General features: G+C 36.9%; 1 protein-coding gene across 3 annotated transcripts in view; it reads left to right on the forward strand.

Moving 5' to 3' along the window:
- LOC145672667 (zinc finger protein 341-like) overlaps window positions 1–25214 on the forward strand; it is a 72746-nt gene that overhangs the window by 31491 nt on the left and 16041 nt on the right. For all 3 annotated transcript variants that reach the window (XM_081741832.1, XM_081741836.1, XM_081741843.1), the window contains exons 8-11: window positions 3351–3506; window positions 5417–5518; window positions 12090–12221; window positions 20821–21020. In XM_081741832.1, the coding sequence (XP_081597958.1) occupies window positions 3351–3506; window positions 5417–5518; window positions 12090–12221; window positions 20821–21020 (590 nt within the window). The remainder of the gene's footprint in view (window positions 1–3350; window positions 3507–5416; window positions 5519–12089; window positions 12222–20820; window positions 21021–25214) is intronic.

Genomic DNA, 25214 nt, shown 5'->3' on the forward strand with positions numbered 1-25214 from the left:
AATGGACAAACAATAAACGGGTAAAAGAGACCTAGCAAACTGGGAAATGGCGTCATCTTCCACCAAGACAGTGCGCCGTGTCACCCTTCAGCAAATCCATGATTGTGGCTTCAATTTGTTACCGCATCCACCCTGTTCACCAAACTTGATGCCCTCTGGCTTAGCCTGTTCGCCACACTGAAGAAAACAACTCAAGGGACATTTTCGTAGCGGTGATGCTGTCAGAGAGGCTATGTGAGGCTTGAGATGAATGTTTTTTCGTCAGAGAGTTGGCAACATGGGAGCACTACTGGGAGAAGTGCATAACACTCCAGGGAACTACGTAGGGAAAACCTAAAATGGCACATATTTGGGACATTCTCTTCCTAGGTAGGCTCAATACTTATCAAACGCTCCTCGTATTTGCATGCAATGTGATATAACTAACAGTGGTTCAGCAACTACTTGCATCTGAAGGTTTGTTTACAACTGTAAATTAATTTTTAATTATTTATTTGTGTGTGAAATGTCAACATAAGAGAAATTCGAATACGTTATCTGGATACTGAATATTCATATTCATTCTAGAGAACGATGTACGAAATATGTTACAAATGAACATTTTCATTTATTAAGCGATATTAAGATATATGAACACTTACAATTTTATCACTATTATTATGCCCTTTCGCTGGTGTTCTCACACTGCTAATGAGTATCACTTAAACACTGTGTTTCGCTTCACTAGTGGGAGGGAGTATAACTAACTCAGGGATCACTGGCGCAGAGGGGATTGTTGATTATCCAAGACTGCGATGAAATCCACTCCTTGTCGTGGTGATTTTACTATGTGTTTGAAAATGGGTAGCTGGACTACTGCAGCCGTCTTATGAACAGTCCAACAGCGATCTTACTTCGGTGAAAACGCAGGAAACAATTCAACCTCACTCCCGTACTTAAAAAATATTAACTGCTGGTTTAGCATGTTTTTATTATATTAGAGCGTTTATGTATATAAAATACAAACGTTGCATATTATTGCGCTATATTCAAACGAAGAACAACCTAACGAGGCTGCTATATCTACGAAGCAGGGTTGTCAAAAACCATGGTTTTTATTGAAAAAATCAAACAACCAGGCTTTTTTGGTTTAAACCTTTTTTTTTTTTTTTTGTTTGTTTAAATAATTTACTCTATGTATTTATATTAGATATGGACAGAAATTAGTTTGTTTCGCCTTGGTATTATTATGCAACAACAAGGTTATGCTGGAAGGGGTCACATAAGCTTAAAGCGGAATCCAAACCGCTTCTCGACTTACATCCAAGAGAAATTGTCCATTTGGACACGAAACCGGGACTAATTGGTCACAAATGCGATTGCCGACTCACTCACGAAGGACTCCTGATAAAAAAAAAAAAAAAAATACGTTGCACTGATCTTTACATAGGCGTACGTGTTAATATAACTGTCAAGAATCATTTCAAAAGGACAAAAAGATAAACAGTTACACAAGCAGAATTATATATAAATCGGGAAACTCCCGCCTTAGCCACTGGGAAAATCCTGTTATTACTTTAAATGTATTTGTATGTAAAATTTTCAGGTCAACACATCATAATCACTACGCTAAAACTGAGGTATTAAATTACAAATTTGGTATGTAGATATCATTCAATAAAATTAAAACAAAGTCAAATCCAAGTTGATGTTGGAAGCTACGTAGGCAGTTGATAAATTTTGTCAATTTCTTTCAATATATTTAAGCAACCTTGGCTTCTTTATAAAACAATAGGCATTCATTCAAGTAGAAATATATACTTGGTTTCATTTCGTATGTTTAGGCTTAACATCCTTATGAAATACCAAGGTTATCACGGAGTAGACTTTCGCTTAAAGGGACACCTCGAATCGTTACTTGGTTTACACTTGAAAGATAGGTTGTGGTTCGACCGAGAATTGAACACGGGACCCCTTGATTAAAAGGTGAAAAGTAGATAAACGTAATGCGGATGGTTTGATATGTGGAAACGTCACCGTTAAATTTTAAACCAGCACGATTTAAAGAATTTTTGGCTTTTTTTTTTTTTTTTTTTTTAAACCACCTTGGTTTAAACCAGCCAACCCTGCTACGAAGTACACTGATACACTGTTTCTGAGAAATACAAAGTTTCTCATTGTTGGATTTGGGCGTTAATAGTAAAGCTGGAAATTCCTGGTGATGGTAGTAGCCTTCGTAAGATGTTAATTGTAGACTTACGAAAATATATATATAAATGTATGATAATTGTCCTTAGGCTGATGTACTTGTTTCAAGTGACACTGAAATTCACTACAATCTTTACTTTCTTGGGAATATACCCAATACGTATTTCTCACGATTTATAACCTCCTATATAAATATTTCCATCTAACTTCCATGGAAAATATAAGGAGTTAATAAATGTTTTAGGTTAATGATACACAAACAACAGTTCGAAAAATAATAATAAATTGGCAATTGAGAATGTGTTATCATTCGTTTGACTTTCTGTCCAATTACACTTTGAGATTCAGAAAACACTAGTGTTTTCACGCGCTTTTGTGTCTTATCAAAATTTGTTTGGGACGAATAGTCCGGAAAAGCACCCCACTGGTCTCTTGAATGAAAGAGTACATTGTTCGTTGCGAAATAAATAAATAAATAATAAAAAAAAAAATGGTTACCAAATCGTACACAGTATAACAGATCTCTCTTCACATTTAGCAGGATTTTATATTATGGTAGCCATTTCACCTTACTGCTGCTCGCACGTACAACTCCACTCGGTCAATTCTATCTCTGTTGCAAGCACAGAATACTAGGGCATGTTCAACTTCAGTGCTACCAAGCCTCGTAAATTACCAGCCTTTTTTGACATGCACTTGGTATTTTTCTTTTTCTGGATAGCTAACTTGCAATGAGCCTACATAAACACGTTTTGTAAAACTAAAGATCATAATATTTCTCCCAGTCGTATTGGACTTTTGGAAGTAAAAATTACTTCAAAAATAAATAAATCGGAAATGCGGTTAACCGTAATATTTTTAAAATCCAATGCATTGTAGATGAGTTTCAAGAATAAAATATGTTTACAGTATATGCATGTTAATATGTATTAGTAGAAGATGAAAAGTTAGAATGGTTACAAGAGATTTTCTTTGTTTAACTTCCTTAGGCTCATCACTTTCTTAGTATTATTAACAGCCTAACGAAGTCCGATCAGATTGAGAGCGAAATATTGTGATGTCCTTTTCGAGATATGTTCAGAAAGTTATATATATATATGTATTCCATATTAATGATGATGACACTGTGTTTACAAAGTGAATTATTATTGGTCTTGTTTCAGCTGAAGTGTGCGTATTGTGAGAAAGCATTTGCGAAAAACTTCGATCTTCAACAGCATTTAAGATGTCATACAGGCGAGAAACCTTTCCAGTGTATTGTGTGTGGAAGAGCCTTCTCTCAAAAATCAAATGTTAAAAAACACATGCAGACTCACAAGGTAAAATTTCCTACTCTTGTTTATTTACTTTCCTTATGTAGATACTAGAAAAAAAAGATTGAAACCTTGCTTCTAGTTTATTTCGAAGTTGAATTGTCTTGATTTAAAATACCCTGAATTTACACAGTAATATTTTATGAATGAAACATCATGCAGCAGTATTCTCTTAGATAGGTTATCTAGGGGTGGGATAATGAAGTGAATGCGTGTTCCACGAATAGTCAGACTGTAAGGAAAAGTGCATTTTATGTTGTAATGGTAAGAGCTTTTGAAGTGAATATGTTGTCAACCATTTACAACTCTGGCATTCCCGTCCAAGAAAGTAGCGATGTGGCTAGGAAGAAAAGAAAAGCGAATTTAGCGAGCAGCTTGTTGTAAGCAATGGTAACGAGCTAGTTCACAGCTAATCGTTGCAGCCAGTAATCAACTGAACTGGTTAGGATGAGTAGCGGTGGGATTGTTAAGTGTAGGATGCCGATTGTAGTAAAGCCTGGGGTGTCTTGTGTGTGCTTATAATCTATGTACAGGGTTCACATTGGCCTTGAAAGTCAGGGAAAATGAAAATGCGTAAGAAAAAGTCAGGAAATGCTTCAAAATATGCCGAAAGTAAGGGAAATCTGCTATATTTCACATAAGAGCTAGTTTTTTTGCTGCTACTGCTGCCCGCAGAAGATACGAAGAACATCTCAATGAACCAAGACAGATTACAAAGAAAATTAAATAAATAAAGAAAGGCCGGAAAGAGAAATTATCTTAAGAAATAAAGAAGCAGCATGACGAGTGCCAAACAGTGTTGAATCTTTGAGCTTTAAAAGATAAAGAACAAATTAAATTAAAAATTCAAATGCTGCAGAAGGCCAAAATAAGTTAGGTTTGTTAGTTTTAGATAATCAAAGAGATAGACCAAAGTATGATATTTGTTTACTTGTTCACGTTTGAGTATATTCAGAATGTCCAAATATTAAAGGTGTTAATGTATAATTATAGTTTGATACTAGTGTTTTATTCTATTCCAATAAAAGTTTGACCATAATGATTATTAACAGTTGAGAAAGTACTTATTGGAGCGAATCTCCTCTCTTTACTCGACTGCGTTCGTTTATTCAGATACCCCTCCGAGATGGCTCAACTGTTCTTAAGCAAATTTAACATGGTGATTCGAGATCGCGCGCTGAGTGCTCTAAGTGGTGACATGTCTCAATCGGACTTACTATTGAGGAATAATCACCGAAAAACGGGATGCCCATAAACTTAACCTTGGAAAAACGTTTGGCGCGCGAATTCTCATTGTAAACAATGAAAAATAGATTTTCAGCATTAGAAATAGGACGAAGCTCTTTTCGTTTTCTTCTGTGAACAATTTTGCAAATATGCTTTTCGCTGATATGCCAAATTCAACTATTTGCGAGTCGTGTTCGTTCACGAAATCAATTGATGCACTAAAAAATTGCTTCACGTCGCTCCAAATTTGCAATTAATGTGTACCTAGTATTTTTAAAAAAAAGATAAGAGAGTGTTGGACAGCCATGGGAATGGTGGAAGCCGACTAAGAAAATTAAAAATAACCATAAATGATAGTGTTGCGGGTCAAGGTAAATCTGCTTAAGACATGGAAATTCAGGAAAATCAATACCAATATTTCACTGTGGATCATAAGTGTGATAAACAGTCCATGGTCCAGACTTCGAATACATCAAATTATGGATCTTAGCTGCTTGTTATTCCAGATGTTACATGAAGACATTGTGATCTGAACGATTGCCTATCGACACACTTTTTCAGTCTGAATTTCATTAATTTATATGGCTCATTATTATTATTATTATTATTATTATTATTATTATTATTATTATTATTATTATTATTATTATTAAAATATTAAATAATAATATTTTAAATTTTATTTGTAGGTTTGGCCTAGCGAGGTATCACAAACATTGCCAAAGGAACCTATTCAAACATTAATAATAGAAAATGAGCCTGAGAATGAAGACGATGAAAATTCTGAAGGGGTAAGTATAAAGGACGCTTTATTATTAACACTTGCACTACCATGACATAATCTCTCTTCAGCATCTAACGGGTGAGGAAGGGATGCTACTATTTATACAAGATGGACCATTTTTCATGATTCCCCCTTATAACTTTTAAACTAAGAGAGAGAGAGAGAAACTTGAAATTTTATACCATGCATATATTAGCAGGGGGATATGGTTTGACGTACTCGGCGATACCCCCAGGTTTATAGTGTTGGCAACTCAATGTAAAGTTGTATTTTTTCAAATGCCACTACATCAAGTTATTACTTACTTCAAATATACTTGTTAAATGAAAACTTACAATATCACATTTGCTATTCAAAATATTTTGCTTAATAGGTAGTCTTGAGTAGTATGGAATCAAAGTATTGGTCAGAAACCAGTTTCTTTTTACTTAAAAGAATATGACTATAAAGCCACAACCAGGAAGCTACATTTTTGTGTATTATTTTTTACCACCTGCTGAGTTATCATCCATATTTAAATAGGTATAATAAGATTGCAACTTTTGTATTGTTTTGCAGAAGGGTTATCAGGATTTATGTGAGTGATTTAACCTCGCGCTAAAACGCACATGGATGACCTCAGTAAAATGCTGCACATGTTATGTAATTCGTATCTTATTTTAACAGAATTCTGAGTGAAGTTCCTGTGATAATGAAATGGCGTCAAAGCTCAGCCGATATTAAAGACGTATGAGCCCCTTATTTTTGCTTAGCTATGATGTGTTGGGACAGTGAATTCACTATTGGAAACGTGTGTGACACATAAAAAAGGGCTAGTGTTATATATTCACCTAACTTGGGATAGAACTCGAGTGAAAATGACAAATTCTATATTCACGACATACGTATGACGAGTGAGCAATATATATATATATATATTAGGGTGATCCATTAATATTAGGCTGGTCTCACCCCCTAAACTGGTTCCATATGGGACTAAATTAAGCCAGGAGAAAAATTAGCTTCATTGAATAATATTAAATGGTGCCCCAAGCGACCTAAAATTTTGAATCCGATTACAGTACATAGTATATGGGAAAAATCTGGAATAAACTCATGTATTTTAGAAACGGCTAAAGGTAATGCAAAGATACCCTGGATGATAGAAATAGAGGAAGAAACATATCTAATGATGTATAGTACTGCCATTGCGGCCATCTTGAAATCCGCCATCTTGGATTCAGGTCAAAATTTTTAAATAGAAAGAGGGTTATGTGTCATATCGTTTTGAGGTATCGTTTTACCAGAAGCACAAATCTGGTACTATTTTAAAGATAGCTTTAGTCATGTAAGAATTATTACCTGTGAAAAGATTTCTCCTTTTCAGATTAATAATTATTACACGACTAAAAGTAAAGACATGAGTTTGGCGTGAAAAGAACGAAAGGAATATGCACGGCTTCAAACGAAAGAGGAACGCGAAAGAAAATGCACTTCTGAAAATGATTTGTTTGAACTTTATACGCCAAAAGACATGGAGCAGGTCAAGTAATGAAGAGGAAAACCCAGTTGAGAATGTTAGAGAAAATGTAAATACGAATGCGCGTGTGCCCGGACCGTCAAGAGATGTAAAAGGGGGAAAAACTAATTTTATTACTCAAAGACTGGTGTTGCTCTTAATCGATAAAAGATCACTCATAGAGCAGCAATACATATTCTGACAGCGACGGCAGAGGCATTAGGCCATAATGTAGAGGAACTAGCAATAAATGGGTCTTCCATTCACCGATGCTGAGAGAAAACCCTGTAGTGAAGTTGTACAAAACTACAAGAAACAATTTCAGAGTGTATCAAGTGCGTTAGTTATGCATTGGAACAGAAAACTACTGCTAAATTTGACTGGCAGAGAGACTGCCGGCAGGTTATCAATAATTATTACAGGAGATGGTCATGAGAGGCTAATTGGTGTTCCCATTTTGTCGTCATCAAGAGAAGAACATATTGATTCTACTATAGTACATTCGCTTGAAGAATGGAACTTGGTAAAGTTCGTGCAGGCAGTTTATTGTGACACTACTCCTTGCAATATGGATTTTGTCAACGGTGCTTGGATTCTGCTAGAGCAGTAGCTCCAAAATAACCTTCTATACCTTCCTTGTAGACATCACATTTATGAATTAGTTTTAAAATGTGTATTTGATAACTGTTGTGTTTCGTTTGCATCTAGACCGCACGTTCTCCTATTGAAGTGTTTTCAGAACGAGTGGTCTAGAATAGATTGCACTAAGTTTATTCCAGGAATTGATGATGATGATGTAACAAACAATATTTCCGATGTAAGAAATGAAGTGTTGAATTTTGCTATCAAACTTGTAGAAGCAGGACACTGCAAGAAGATTACAGGGAATTTTTAGAACTGACCATCATATTCTTGGGTGGCATACCTCCTTGAGGAGTTTTCTTTCGTTTGCATGGAGCAATTCACCATGTAAGGTGGATGGGAAAAGCAAGCTACTATTTAAAATATTTCTCTTTCGCCAACAATTTCGTTTAACGAAGCAAATAGAAACGGGTCTTCGGAGAGTATGCACTTCCTGATCCGACTATATGTTCACGGTTGGCTTAAATGTGATCAAACATCCCATTCACCATTACAAGATCTACAATTTTTTGAAAGATTTGTACAGTTAAAGACAAATAGATGCTGAATTATCTGAAGTGGCTCTTTCTAAATTTTCACGCCGACTCTGGTACTTGACGGAGGAACACGTAGCATTGGGTTTTTTTTATGATGGAGTTACCATAATGGAAAAGCAAAAAATGGTTGAAAGAATTAAAACTATAAGGGGAAACCGTGAAGCAGCAAAGAGGTTTGACGCAAGAGATACCATAAAAATTCTTGTGAAAAGAGAAATCAGTGATTTTGTTACAACAAACAAATTTTCCTCGAGAGATTTTAAACCCCAAGGGGTTTCTTGAGTGTGATCCGACTTCATGGCCAAATAACAGTGACTATCTTCAAGGAAAGACAATAGTTTAATTCATCAACGTAACAAACGGTGTGCAGAAAGGGGAGTGTAAGTAATAAAAGATTACAACAACGTTCTTACGAAAAATGAGGAGCACAAACAATTTCTTTTGCGGATAATAAAGGCCCACAGACAATTTTATCCTATATGCGTCAAAGTGAACTATGTAGCAAATAAGATTCATAACTTACCAAAAAGATACTACATAAATAAGGGATATTTCAATTTCTTCCAAGTTATAATTTTTCTTTTTCCTCATAATGGTCTATGAATCATCTTGATGGAAAAAAACTTATTTGTAGTTCAAAGCGAAACAAGCAGTTCGTTTCAGTTTATGTAAAAGACTTCCAAAATTCTTACATATCTGTGTTCCATAACTGCAATAAAATAACATTACATAAAGCATCTTGTTTTTCACACGTAATAACTCTTACATGAATATAGGTAACTTGAAAATAATACCAGATTTGTGCATCTGGTGAAATGCTACCTCAAAAAGATATATAACATGACCCTCTTCCTATTTAAAAATTTTGACCTAAATTCAAGATGGCGAACTTCAAGACGGCCGCCATGATAACGTATACAAGAATAGGTTGGTCTCTTCCTCTAGTTCCATTATCCAAGATATCTTTTCATTCCCTTGAGCCTTTTCTAAATTACGAGAGTTTATTCCAGCTTTTCCCCATACACTATGTATTGTAAACGCATTCAAAATTTTAGGTCGTTTGGGGCACCATTTAAAATTATTCAATGAATCTAATTTTTCTCCTGGCTTAATTTGATTCCATATGGAACCATTTTAGGGTGTGAGTCCAAAGAAATTCCTAAATTTATTTTTCCCCAGATAAATTTGGACCACCCTAGTATATATATAAAATGAGAAATGGCAAGAAGAGTTACAAGTTATACTTCCATTAATGAACATTGGTTGACGAAATACAATTATACACGAACTTCAACTGTTCCACAGTAGAAAACGGAAAACCCTGAGTTGTGTAAGTACTGTCGATGGGGCGAGAAGTGGAAATTCTTGATTGATTGATTGTAGTTTTAGCAACGAAGGGACGCAAGTGAAGTTACTGGATACGTTGATGAGGTATCCAACGTAACCCGTGGCAGCTTTGATGTTTTGACAAAATGTACCCACTATTACGGCTAAATAACTGCGCTATTAACAATTAACATTCGCTCTTTGTACTTGCCTTTACGAAACTAGGCCACCGAACGGATTATATCGAACAACAAAACTTTTGCGAGGAGATTGCCGTTAAAATCGTAAAATGACTTACTTATAATTGAAATTATATTATAGACTAGCAGCCTGTATACGTACTTGCTCCAAGAAATTAGAACCGCCATGCTACACTCGAAAAAATGTAACAAAGATTTCAGATAGTAATCGTCGCAGGAGTCGAATTCCGACTGGCGGGCTTAGGCTTCAGCGCCAAGCAACACTGAAGCCGTGGTCTGCCATGATTGGCTGGATTTCACACGTGATTGATACTTCTTTTTCAAACAAAAATTGACGAATGATGAAGTTGGTCTCCTGGGGTTTTGCCAAGGCAAAGTCGAAGTACATGGGAACATGAATCTGGCTAAAATATTGAACAAAGTACTTTTTGTTGTGAGTACAAATGCACTGAGGTTATCAAACTCCGACACCAGAATTATTATTTCAGAAAGTTAACTGTTCACTTAAGAAACTAAAATAAATAATTCTTCCGTAATAGAATCTCTTCCGTAATATTCTTATAATCTAGAATACAAGTTTTCTCCCGTTGAAAAATTTTGAGGTATTGGGGATTTTGTGTTAATGAAAACTTAGGTAACCTTGTATCTCGCTAATGTTAGAAGTGATCTTGAATATTGCTCTACTGTTTGTAACAGAAGCATACAACGCTTTTATATTGGTATTGAATCTGTTCAAAATTTATTTCTTTTCTGGTTATTAATTTAACTTTTTGTCACTCAAAACCAATGGTGAAATTAAGTACTTACTTCGACTCTTGGAACTATGAGGAAAAAAGATCTGAAATTCTAACTGGTAAACTACAGTTAATTATTAGCTTGCACGTTACTAACACAACTACTAAGAATTACAAAATTTTTAAGTATGTACCTAGCTTAATTATTAAGGGCAATCGGTGAAAGTTTTATAGAAAAAGGGAAAGAGATGTATGTGGTATTTATCGATCTAGAAAAGGCTTTTGACCACGTGAATTAGGAATTGTTGTTGGGAGTTCTAAAGAAGATAGGGCTGGAAAGGAAAGATCGAAGACTCATAAGAAACTTATACATAAACCAACAAGTAAGTGTTAGGATAGGGGAAGAACTGACGGAAGAGAGTGCAATTGGAAGGGGAGTTCGACAAGGATGCTGTCTCTCGCCAACATTATTTAATATCTATCTAGAAGAGATAGTAAAAAAGAGTTTACATGATAATAACGGCATTTCGGTAGGAGGTAGAATGACTAGATGCATAAGATTTGCAGACGATATAACGCTTGTAGCTGAATCTGAAAAAGAAATCAATAAAATGTTAAAAAAAACTGAGGATAAGCTTTGAAGAATATGGATGAAAATAAATGTTAGAAAGACAAAAACCATGGTGTTTGGAACGAAGAGAGGTCTGTGTCAAATATAAAAGTGGGAGGGGAGCAAATAGAACAAGTGAATAGTTTTCGATATCTGGGTAGTATTCTTAGTAATAACATGAAGTGCGAACGTGAAATAAAAGCAAGGATAGGAATGGCGAAAGAAGCCTTTAGGAGGAAGAAAAGTCTGTTTTGTGGGACTTTGAATAAAGAGTTAAGAAAAAGACTCATAAAATGCTTCGTGTAGAGTGTTGTACTGTATGGGGCGGAAACGTGGACATTGCGTTAAAGTGATGAAAAACGACTGGAAGCATTCGAAATGTGGGTGTGGAGAAGGATGAAAAGAATTAGTTGGTCGAGCGGAAAACGAATGAGTGGGTGTTAGAAATGGTGGGGGAGAAAAGAACACTTAGATATTGTTAAGAAGAGGAAGAGAAACTGGTTGGGACATTACCTAAGAAGAAATTGTATCATGAGGGCCGTCATAGAGGGTATGGTGGCGTTAAAGAGAGGCAGAGGGCGAAGGAGACTACAATTAATGGATGATATAAAAACAGAAAGATCATACGTGAAGACGAAGAGGTTAGCGGAGGACCGTGGAGCATGGAAGCTTCTCAGCTGCTGCAAGTGACCTGCCAGTGAGGGCAGAATACTTATGATGACAATGACCTAGCTTAATTGATGTATCAATCTGTAAGTGTTTGTCTACGACCAACAACTACCCATATCTTATGGATATATTTATTGGAGATTTTGGTATTATGAAAAAACAATTTACCAGATGTCACTCTTCATAATATATATGTGATTATTGAGTTGAATTGCCTCTGCATTACTGATCCGTGTTTTTTTTTTTTTTTTTTCCTTTATTATTGTATTATTACGTTCCAGTGTAATGCTTTATATGTACAAGAAATTGTTATTGGAATTATGTGTTATTTCCTGACGAATAAATAAATAATTATTATTACAGGGAAAGAAGAAACCAGACGATACAAGAGTGCAAATAGTGATAGACAGCTCCTACGTCTGCCATTTCTGTAATACATCATATTCGTCGTATTTTGAATTAAAGACGCACATGAAAGAACATTCGCACAAAAAGGTAACGCAATAAATATAAGTATTTTTATATGATATATGTCTAATATGTAAATTTGAATTTCTCGCCAGAAATGTAGGTAGGTGATAATAGCGTTGTTACTGATAAACTAATAATCAATTATTTGTGAATGCCAAATGTTGGAATATTGTTATTTGAGTGGTTCCTTTATTCTGCGTACAAGCATGTTTAAGAACAATGTTAATCAAATTAATCGTGTAGCTGTTGTTTGAATAATTACACCATTCGAATATACTGAGACTCTCATGCTGTACTGAAGAAAGACGAATATACTGAGACTCTCATGCTGTACTGAAGAAAGCACGCCCAATGACCGATTACTTCTGGTGAGTCACGGGCTCGGCGCGACCCAACTAATTTGTGATCATCAACTGGACTGACTTGGCTCACTTCTGGCGAGCCATTTCATTCATGACTGGAAAATAACCAAATCTCAAGTGTTTGCTAGCTGTAAATGCTTTACTTGGTCTACCGAAAATAAGATTGATTTTTTGAGTATGCTACCTTTGTTATTTATTCCTAATTTCGATAGTAATAGAGCAAAGAGGTTGATTTTTTTTTAAAGCTTTTTCAGGGTTCATACTAATCATGAAAGAGAAATTAAAGTGAGACAGGGAAATGCTTCGTAATATGCCGAGAGTCAGGGAAATTGCTATATTTAACATAAGATTAAGGGGAAAAAATGAAATGAAATCTTTGAGTTTTACGTCCTACGTCATATGCCGGGTGGACTAAAGAAGACGGTGATTATGAGAAATAAATGAAATAGTAGAATGAACAAAGTAGAAGGAAACGGGAGAACCCCAAGAAAACTCACGCGCACGGTGTTTGTCCACCATAAAGTCCACTTGGCGCGAGCTGGGATCAAATTAGGGACCCCACGTACCAGAGGTGAACACACTACCACTGAGCCACCGATAAGGATCAAGGAAAATGTAATCAGATTTCCTGATGAAGTATTCATAGTTCCTATTACTTAAATGATGTTAACAAGCATTACAGTTTCTTATGGAAGATATGAAAAAACACCTCAAAGAAACAGTGCAGGCTCCAAAAGAAACAGGTTGGAAAAAAAAAAAAACAAATAAAGAAGCTTGAGCAGCACCGAAAGGCGTTAAAACTTCAAACTTTGAAAGAAAACTAATTAAATATAAAGAAATTAGATGGTACAGAAGAAGAAAATAAGTTTGTTGATTGTATATAAGCAAAGTGATAGGTCAAATTATAATATATATTTACCTGTTTATATTTGAATGGATTCAGGAAGCCGAGATATGACGTTAGTGTATAATTATTGGTCGGACCTAATGTCTTATTGTATTCCAAATACGAGAAGTTTGACTTAAAATAAGTATTGACAGTAAGAAAGTAAGAGTATACTTTAAAAAATCGGAATGATGGAGGCAGATTAAATATACATTTTTAAAACTTAACCATAAATGTTAGCGTTCGTGGTGTTGCGGGTCAAGGATAATTTAGTTAGTCATGGAAAGTCAGGGAAATCAATGTCAGAGTTTCAGTGTGAACCATGTTTTTAAATTACGTTATTTTATACTCTTTCCAAGGTCGCATCTATTGCGTTATATGTATTTCTGTATTAAACTTTAAGAAAATAAAGGATTGAAAATAACGTTGGATTACAAAACCACGAACGAATCTATAAAAAAACATTTCACAATATTTCGTGATACATATCTTCTAATGGAACACAAAACGCTAACTCCTGAATCATATTTTAATAAACATTTTTTAAGAGGTTGTGTTCGTTTTGTTGTACATCACTATCATGTAACAGCTTTCTTAAATGTGATTAGCTTTACTGACGTCAATCTGTCTTCTGTTCGTACTAAATAATAATTATGTGAGTTATGGAATTCTGTTTCACTCCTGTATACGCCGACCAAACAATAGTTTATTGTTTTGCGCATTTAATTAAACAGATAATGAGTTACTGAAAACAATAATAATCTATTTTGCATCTGGAATTTTGGACTGTATAAATTTGTATTGTTGCTGGAATTAATAAGTATTAGAATAAGAAAATCCAACACACAAACACTGAAGATCCCGCACACGAGGTCTTTGTAGGAAAGCACAACACAACACTAACAAAAGATGCGGGAGGCGGCCTAACGGTATTTTTGAAAAGAAAGACAAAAGACCGCCAGAGCAAAACTGACACTACATAAAACATATATTTTGTTCCAAGTTTTGGAAATGCTCACAATAGGCTCAAACACTGAGAAAACATAAGCGTCCTTTTTCTTCTTAATTTTATGAAACAAACAGAGGGCAGAATGGCCCGAACATAGCCCCACCTTGAAACGCTCTAGTTTCAAATAACACATGCACACAACGAATGATCGAGCTTCACACAGGAAATACACTACAAACGAAATAATAATAATAATGATAATGATGCATAATAATTAAAATAGCAAACACAAGACAAATATTCATATGCAAGGATAAGACATGCTTGATGAGCGAGATTGTAGCGTTTCGCATGACTTCACTTTACTTTGAAGGGTTGAAAGGCAATGCAACCAGCTTCGCAATGGGGCGCTTCAACTCCCCGAAGGCAGTCTTTACAGTAACTGCTCGCACTAAGTCATCATTTCCTGGAAATATGCACTGAACACGCCCTGATCTCCATTGCTGGGGAGGCAGATGGGATTCCTTCAAAATAACCATGTCACCAATCTTGATATTGGTGTGGAATTCTCTTTTCTGTACCTCATTTACCAAGCACAAAATGCTCTTTTCCACTGCTTGAAAAGTACAAGCCCCCTGGCGTTTCTGCACCAGATTCTTGCAATTGTAAGCATACCTGCGACACCAACCCACTACATGCTTCAAACTCACTAGAGACGAGTAACGGTTCAAAATGTTATTTTCATAACTGACACATTTTTTCTTTTCTTTCACATCTGTAGCTAAGTCAGCGGGAAGACATGGAAGCTCTGGCAACACTGCTTCGCGCAACCACCCTGGACCGCACCACCAAAGGGGATGCTCTAAGAGCTCGCTGAGCTTTACCCTTCTTGATGCACAATCAGCTGCGTTGCCTCCACTGTTGGTATGCGCCCATTGTGACGAAGGCAAAATTCCTTGTATTTTCGCTACACGATTTGTGACGAAAGTTTTCCATTTATCAGGTGACTGGGCTAACCAGGCCACCACAACAGTAGCGTCAGTGAAAGCTCTTTAATCCTGGACGTTTACACTGATGGCACTTGTAACTGCTTTTAACAATTTGGCCAGCAACAATGCGGCGCACAGTTCCAATCGGGGTAGGGAAACTGTTTTGATGGGAGCAACTTTGGTTTTTGCAGCGATGAGTCTCACGTCGACATGACCGTTAAGATGCTCTTCTCGTAAATAGGCGACTGCAGAATAGGCCCGCTCACTAGCATCAGAGAAGCCTATTAATTGACAGCTGACGGCGTCAATGCATCGTTCGACCTTCACTTCACGGAGCACAAACAACTCATCGCAGTACTCTCGCCAGGCTGCACTTGTTTCAAAGGGGAGGGGGTCGTCGCAACCGAAATGATTGTAACACAATGATTGTAACATCATCTTGGCCCTGATGGTTACTGGGGAGAGGAGGCCAAGGGGATCAAAAATTTTGGCAATCTCTGACAACACTTTTCGTTTTGTCCACACTGCTTGGGGGAGAGGGAGACACTAAGTTGAACCCAAACCCGTCGCTAACAGGTGACCACTGTACTCCGAGGGTCTTGTTGTTAACGGTGTCAAAGTTGAATTGCAAGTCAATTTCACGCATATGTGGAGGAACAGCCTGGAGCACTTCCGGTTCGCTAGATAGCCACTTTTGAAGTTCGAAGCCTCCTTCTCGCAAAAGTTGAATCAGCTGTTGTTGTAGCTCAATTGCTTCGCTCACACTAGCTGCACCTCCGAGGAAGTCATCCATGAAAAAATCTCTTCTCACCGCCTTCGCTGCTAAGGGATACTTCTCCCCTTCTTCTTCAACTACCTGGAGCAAGCATCTGGTTGCCAAGAAGCTAGCAGATGCAGTACCGTACGTCACTTAACAAACGGTAGTCTTCGATTGGAGCACTTGGAGAATCTCTCCACACAATTCTTTGGAAGTCGACGTCGTCCTTGTGCACTAACACTGCCCGGTACATTTTTGCAATATCCGCACATGAGGGAACACGATGCTCACGAAAACGAACAAGAATCGGGAAAATATCGTCCTGCAATTTTGGTCCCACCATGAGCTTCTGATTCAGAGATACACCCGAAGCTGTTCTTGCACTCCCATCGAAGACCACTCGCACCTTCGTAGTGGAGCTGGTGGGCTTCAAAACAGCATGATGTGGTAGGTAACAACTAGTTTCAACTGGAACGTTTCTCTCGCTTGGGGGAATGAGTTCCATATGCCCTAACTGAATATATTCCCTCATGAAATCACGATATTGTTGTTTCAGGGAGGGTTGTCTAGCTAACTTCCGTTCGATATTTAATAGTCTCTTCACTGCGATTTCACGTGATCTGCCTAATGGGGCTGTGTTACCCCTGAAAGGTAGTCTCACCACATAACTTCCGTGCTCGTCACGGTGGTGTGTAGCTACGAAGTGTTCTTCACAGCTCCTTTCTTCTTTTGACATGTGTTTTGTAAGTGGGAGCTCTTCTAACTCCCAAAACTGGCGAAGAGCTTCATCGATCTCGCAGGAAACTCGATGTGACGTCACCGTTAGCTTCCCACTTGTCGGACCTATATTGCCAGATAGCACCCAGCCGAGACTAGTTTCTAATGCGACAGGCGTCCCGGGTGGCCCCATACACTTCCCGCTCAACATAAGTGATGGAAACACGTCCGCTCCCAACAGAATGTCAATGGGGCCCACTACGTTGAAAGTGGGATCTGCTAATCTTAGGCCCTCTAAATGAGACCAGTTTTAGCACTAGGACACTTTTGTTTGGGTAGATCAGATGTAACTTTCTGAACTACCACAGCACGAGTTTCAAAAGTTTCACTTGTTCCCCCGAATGACTGAAACTCTAAGTCCACCATTGCACTCGCTGTTGCCACTCCTGCTCCTGTAATCCCGGAAATCACAATACTGGATTTCTTTTTCTTGAGACCCAGTTTTTGTGCACAGTTCTCGGTGACGAAACTAGATTCACTCGCGCAATCTAGCATTGCTCTGAAGGGGTAATACACACCATTATTTCCTCTTACTTTCACGATGGCAGTACATAATAACACCTGTGGTACACTTGCGTCCGCTGCAACATGGGCCGTGATATTTGATTCACGCACTGGTGACTCAGCTCTCTCGTAGTGCAAGAGAGTATGATGTTTTTTAGCGCACTTGCGACACGTACTAGATGCACACGTATCCTTTCTACACGATTTCCGAAGACAATTAAAACAATTTTTTCTCTTTCACTAGGGTGACACGATCCGACACTTTGAGTTTTGTGAACTCTGCACATTTGTAGAGGGGTTGGATTGCACTGCATACATCACATATTGTTTGACCACGTTCACTGGTGGTAACATGGGAGGAAGTTTGTTTTTTGTCGCGATTCTTCACTTGCTCACTACTTCCGGCGACGCGCGTTTTCCCGCCGGCAGACACTGCGAGCGCGCGGGCTCTGTTATCGAGGAACTCTGCGAGCTGCTCAAATGATGGCTGTTCATTTGTTTTCAATGAAAGTTCCCACTGTCTACGACTTTCACTGTCCAGTTTATCCGTGACATGATAAACCAAGATAACATCCCAGTGTTCGACTGGTTGCTCGAGCACTTTGAGGGACCGCGTGCACTCCATTGTGGTATCAATTAACTTACGTAGGGCGGCTGGCGATTTTTGTTGTATTACGGGTTGCGTAACTAAGCGCTTAATTGTCGCGTTCACTATTTCCCTCTTATTGTGATACCGTGCATTTAAAATATCCCACGCTTCTTTGTAGTTGCTGTCCGTGGTTTGCATCGCTTGAAGGAGTTGTGCTGGTTCCCCTTTCAAGGATGTTTTGAGGTACTGCAACTTTTGAGCACCTGACATATTTCTGTTATTGTGTACTGAAGCCACAAATAAATCGTGAAACGATAACCACTCATGGAGGTTTCCCGAAAACACTGGCAACTGAAACTGCGGTAGTCTTACGTCACTAGCAGGTTGTCTTTCAGACGAAGACGAAGGCTGAGCTCCTTTACTTCCCTCCAATTGAAAATCCATCAATTGAACACACATCTGAACTATTCTCTTGTCCATTTCCGCTAACTCTTCCTCTTCTTCTTCGAACTCCTCGTCTCCTGCCACCGCCGAAATATCATCCAGCAGCTTTGAACACTCCTGCTGGAGTTCACTGACCTTCGCCTGATGCACCAAGATGGCTGCCGCTGCGGTAGCGTCCAACTCTGTGATGGCTTTTTCTTCGCGCGTAATTTTTGACTTTAATGTTCTTTTCTTAATTTTTAGTGGCTCCATCTCTAAAACACTGCACTATGTTCGTAAGAAAAAAACACTCAATCACTAGTCTATTTGTTCACAGCAACAGTTCACATAGGCACTAGTAATCCGGTTCGGAGGACCATGTATACGCCGACCAAACAATAGTTTATTGTTTTGCGCATTTAATTAAACAGATAATGAGTTACTGAAAACAATAACAATCTATTTTGCATCTGGAATTTTGGACTGTATAAATTTGTATTGTTGCTGGAATTAATAAGTATTAGAATAAGAAAATCCAATACACAAACACTGAAGATCCCGCACACGAGGCCTTTGTAGGAAAGCACAACACAACACTAACAAAAGATGCGGGAGGCGGCCTAACGGTATTTTTGAAAAGAAAGACAAAAGACCGCCAGAGTAAGATACTACAAATAGAAACCATATTGACCTGCAGAGACATCCCTACAGCAAAACTGACACTACATAAAACATATATTTTGTTCCAAGTTTTGGAAATGCTCACAATAGGCTCAAACACTGAGAAAACATAAGCGTCCTTTTTCTTCTTAATTTTATGAAACAAACAGAGGGCAGAATGGCCCGAACAACTCCCATTCGGTTCTTGAAAATATTTCCAAATCTTTTGTGTATACAATTTAATAATAATAGAAATTGTTTAAAGCTTCCAATCCACAGAATGTTCTTTCCCGTGAATATTGTATTATCCACAAATTATATATTTTCAAGGATTTCAATATTCCTAGTTTTAATTTCAAATATTATTATCGTGCATATTAATCCGTAACTGAGAGGCTACTTTCTGCAGTATTGTTCCCTCAAATTTTGTAACATCATAGTCTTCATTTAAAGTTTATTCTGTGGTCTTCCGCTCATCACTTGAATATTTCTTCCTCTTTTCGTTTCCAGCACACGTAATACGTCCCTCAGAAATAGTACTTTCTCAAACAAGGTCGTGGAGCTTATGTGGTTTGGATTACACTTTAATCAGTAGATCCATTTCTCATATAGCCTCGATGCTAAAGGGGACGTTAAAACAAAAATCAACTCAAAGTCGTAACCAGTACCTTTTGCTATTCTCCCGGGTTCTGTTCCCGGTGGGGGCTGTCTGTCGAAAAAGTGTAAAAAGCTTTCTCAGGCCAGCCATCCTAAATGAGGTTTTCTTGGGTTTTCCTCATTCACATCAAGCAAATGCCGGGGTAGTACCTAACTTACAGGTCCCAGGCCGCTTCCTTCCTTTCCCAATCCTTTTTTCCTTCCCTTCCCCGGTTAATGTGCTCGCCGAGGGACGTCATCCCTCATACATGACGGGCTACATGGCTATATAGATGCCTAAAGCCCAGAAACCTAAATTCTAAATCTTTTGTTTTTAAATACTCTGGCGTGGGAGATCCGGGTTGATTCCCGGCGGAAGTTCATCCAATTCGAATCCATGTCTTATATAGCCTCTCTGCTAAACGGGACAGCAAATTCAAAATCAAATCAAATCTTAAATACTTCACTGTCCTTTCTCTGTTTTTCATTTTTTTCTGCTTCATCACTTCGTTTACCTAATTTGTATTTTCCAAACAAATTTAGGACGCTCCTGTTGTTTTCCATCCCTTGTTCTAAGTATCTATGATTTTCTTCGTGATTCTTTTTCCAGGGGTCTATAAAATACACTTACTTTGTATATATATCTTCATTCTTACTGTCTTCGCCATCAGTACGGTTTAAGTAATACAAAATAGTCGCCTATGATATTTTTTCATTCTTCAGTTTGCAGAAGCGATACTATTTCCTTAATCGTAGTCGTCATAATCGCAGTAGGTAGCAGGTGGCACGAAATTAACTGAACCCGGAAGTCTTAGCTACTTTAGACTCTAATTAAAACGTTAAAACTAAACACTCCTATCAACATAGCATCTAGTATTGTAGTTTGCGTATGTAAAACAATTGAAGATAATCGAAAAATAAGGAAAAACTGGACAGAATATTTTATGATTGACGTATATCTTACAGTTAGATTTGTGTATAATGACTTTTATTTAATAATGAAAAAAGAAAACTACTGAACATGTTGATTGTTTTTATTTAATGTATTGCATATTGATTGAACGAGTTGTAATATGTGTTATTGTTTTCAGGTGTATAAATGTATCCAGAAGAAGTGCCAGCAAACGTTTAATGAATTGGATTCATTCCTTGTACATACGAAACTTCATTCATCGGATATGCAATATCGCTGTCACGTATGCAGCAAATTATTTTCATCACTTAATGAACTTGGTGTGCATCAATATTCTCATAATTCATATACTGTTAAAAACGATAAAATCGGACCAAAGTAAGTATATTTTTTTAAGGATATCGTATCACTTTGTATGCGGTTTTTTTTTTTTTTTTTTTTTTTTTTTTTTTAAATAATAAGTTTCTAGGTTTAATATTTCTGTGTGTATAAAGGAGATTCAAATGTTTGCTCTTAAAAGTTCTGATGCTTTATAAGATGTCAGTTTTAAATAAGAAAGGAAACAGAATTATTAGGGCAAAACAAGACTGTTTTTTAATGTTTAATCACAGCACAGTTGAACGTCGGTGGATAGCATTATGTACTTCCTGTTTTAGAAATACTTCCGTTTATTCCTAGATCATGTTTCAGTAATTATTTCATTATACGCTTTCGTTATCTCCTTAGCCTAAACGTTTTTAACTGCACAGGGTCCACGGTGGCTTAATGGTAGAGCGTTCACCCCTGGTGTGTGGGGTTCCTAGTTCGATCTCAGCTCGCGCCAAGTGGGCTTTGTGGTGGACAAACACCGTGTACGTGGGTTTTCTCAGGGTTCTCTCTTTTTCTCCCACTTTGTTCATTCTACCATTTCATTCATTTCTCATAATCATCGTCTTCTTTAGACCAACAACTTAAACGTGGAACGTAAAACTCAACGTTTTAAACAGCATTATATGTCCGTGCTTTGTTTAAGAATAGTATTGGACAGGGAGTAATCTACACCCTCCCAACACCCCCCTAACACCCCTCCAAATTTCTTTACACACACCCCTGGATGGAAAAGGAATACTCCCCCATATCCAATTGTATCAATCAGTATCATATAGGTTATTTATTACATCAAGTTAAAAAAGGTTTAGCGTTTAGGAAAGAAGGCAATATTCTTATTTATTTATTTCACTTCAAAATACGAAGCGACCTCGTTCTCATGTACGGCTTCGAGAACCACATGACCTCATTGTTTCGGGCGGTGTTTCGATCAAAACATTTGACAAAACAGACCCACTCATACATAACCTCCTTGGTTCCGCGGTCGTTTCCGAGAAAAGAGATTGATGGACAGATGCAGGGGAACGTCTTGAGCGGTCATTTATCTATCTCCTCCTCAATGAGGAAAAATGTGACAATATACAGTAATAATAAGCCTTTACCAGATTCAGTTGGTAAGTGCTACTCCGCAAGTGGTGTATCAACAGACGGAAGTTAGAAGGGTGTAGTCAAAGCGTTTTTAGAAATGAAGAGATCGATCGAAGAAAGAATTATATATATTTTAGACTGACGAGTCTAGTGTTATGTTAGCGCATTTGTCGCTAGCGTAATTTTATTTAAAGTATATTTTTATTCACGTAAATTCATTGAGCGGAACAGGGCTCATAGCGAGTCACTTTTTTTTAAACTAAAATTTACTTTTTTTTTTCTTTTCAAATTGGTCACTAAAAGTCACTTTTTTAAAATTTGTCATTAAAAGTTACTTTCTTGAGAGGTAAAGTGAATTTTTCGTGTGATTTATGTTTTGCATTGGCAGTTTTCTAAGAAAAATATAAAAACAAATGGAAAAAGGCAGAAAATTGTTATTTATTACTCTTCTGAAAGCTTCAGTACTTGCTGCCACATGTGAAACAGTCAGCTTTATTCTCACTTCAGCTTTTATTCTTTCTAAAGCACAGTGGACGGTTGGTGGATGCTTAAGCTCTCAAGGTGGGGTTGAGAAACCTTCTGTGTCTGTTCTTTCTTCTATCATAATAATCTTTTAGTTTTCTCTCGTAATATTTAACACTCCGCCCAACGTTGTGTGTGTGTGTTTGTATGGTTCATCATGTTCGTCTTGTGTTATGCTTCTTGTATGTTCTTCTTAAGAGTAGGTGATGAATTTGAATATTTCACGTTTTTGAGAACTCTTAATGCGAAGTTAAATATAATGTCTGGGATGAAGAAATTCTGAAATAGGCCAGAACTGGTTTCACTTGCTCAGAAGCCTTTTACATCTGCTAAGTCTGCTTACCGTAACTACAAAGCATATTTTGAAAACCTAAGAAAGGAGGAAGCTCAAAAAGAGGAAGTAAAGAAGAAACAAAACAACAAACAAAGAGAGAGGTGATGGAGAAATTGACAAAGGAAAAAGGGGCATGATAAGATTTTGGTCACTTTTTCATGTGTTTTTGGACATTTTTTGGTCACTTTTCAACTATTTACAAGAGACCAGACCACTATGAGCCCTGGGATTATTAAAATTAGGGTATATTAAAGAAGACAAAACAGAATTTGGAAAACACCTAAATCAATGAATAATTTTTTAATGAAAGATATTCAGAGCCAATAACGTAACCAGGAAGGGGCAGGAACGGAAATTAAGAGATCAAATAATATTACAACAATTAACGTTAACAACAGGGTTAGAATATTAAAATAATGAAATTGGAACTAGGTACAGTATTAATTACTAAACGAATGTGATTTCAGCATGGGACGAAGGAATTTTTTACCAATTAATATTTTGGAAAAAAAATCACCCACTAAAACTAATAAATTGAAATAATAGCAGAATTTTGCAAAATAATTACAATAACTCGTATGTAATCAATTCACATATAATTACTGGTTAAAATAGTGGAGGTTAATTCCTAATACAGTGAAATCTCTCTTAACAGGCATCTCTCAATAGTGGACATCTTCATAAGAGGACAAACTTTTTTATTCTTCCATGCCATAAATATGTGTGGTGTTGTGTTATGAGAGAGAACCCTTCCTTTTAAAGATACCTCTCATTTGCGGACAAATGATCAGTTTCACCGATGTCCGTTCACTGTATTACTTACTTAATAATAAATGCTCAAATGTGTGAACTTACTTTATTGAACATACTGTACCACTACGAAGAGCTGATATTATTATTATTATTATTATTATTATTATTATTATTATTATTATTATTATTATTATTATTATTATTATTATTATTATTATTGCAATAGTTGCGTAACAAAATATACTGTTTTCTTGTTTGATTTTTTTTAAAAATTATATCACTATTCTGAGAGCACACACCCCCTTTTATTTTGAACACCCCCCAAAGTAAAAATTTCTGGCGTACTTACTGGTTTCTGAAAAGGTAATTACATTGTATTACAAACTTTGTACTTACTTTTTAAGTCTTCCCAGGACAGCTTGAGATATCAACTTGTGTAAACGACGAAGTTGTTTTTATATTTTACTAGCAGAAATAAGTATTATTAGCGCGGATTGATTCTTATGCAACCTGTGATATAGGAGAGTAGTTCGAGTTGTCTAACTTGAGAATCTTCTGAGATAGTGTATACTTTTTGAACCTGCAGGACTTGTGACCTCCAATCCTCTGCCCCCGTGTCGAAAACTAAAAATATTCTTCGTACACGATTACATCTGGTAAAATTTTATCTGTGTACAAAATTTGATGACTCAAGGTGGGTCTTTGCTATGCCGTACGCAGTTACACATACACACTTCTTTTATGTATTAGGAAGGGTTTATGTATGTGGTTTTCGGACATATTTAGTTCTTTGTAAATTTCTAATCTGATACAACGTTGATTTTAATTTTTTGTAATTCGTTATCATGATCTCCAGAATATCCAGTACCATTTTGTTTAACATATTCTCATCCTCCTGACTTGCGTTCGTGCTGTTATAGAAGTACTTAACAGCTTCTGTGTTGTGGATTTTTGTGACACTGTTGCGGCTTTAGTTTCCAATACTAATACAAAGAGTTCCACGAAAAAAGTAACCCGACTGAGTAGCATAAAATAAATATTCTGTAACATACAAAGACAAGAGAGAGAAAAGCAAAGGCCAACTGCTGACTTAACTTAACAATTATAGACAGGTGCTGGTATCGTGTAGAGCATTGGAAGAACTAGTCAGCAATTTTCTGTCGCTACTTGTGCGCATTAGTCGAGTTGATCTGTCTGTCTCTCATGCAAAATGAATGGTTGAGATCAGCTGGCGTAAAGATAATGCAGATGAGGATGGCTCACTACTTTTCAGGTCCGAAAAATCTTACGTTTAGCGTAATAGCCAGATGGAATGAGAACGAAATGGTGGTGTGCGTTTCGGAGTTTAGATCTGAAGCCATATCGTGTGACAATTTTGAACTAGTTGAAAGCCCAACCCATAAGAATAAATGACATTCAGCTTTTAGTAACAGTATGTCTTCTAATACGTAGGGAGTGATGAGACATGGCGTCATTTTATTTATTTATTATTTCGGCTACGTAAATTC

Source organism: Thermobia domestica, chromosome 2, assembly GCF_964235325.1.
Source record: "Thermobia domestica chromosome 2, izTheDome1.hap1.1, whole genome shotgun sequence".
Taxonomy (NCBI): Eukaryota; Metazoa; Arthropoda; class Insecta; order Zygentoma; family Lepismatidae; genus Thermobia; species Thermobia domestica.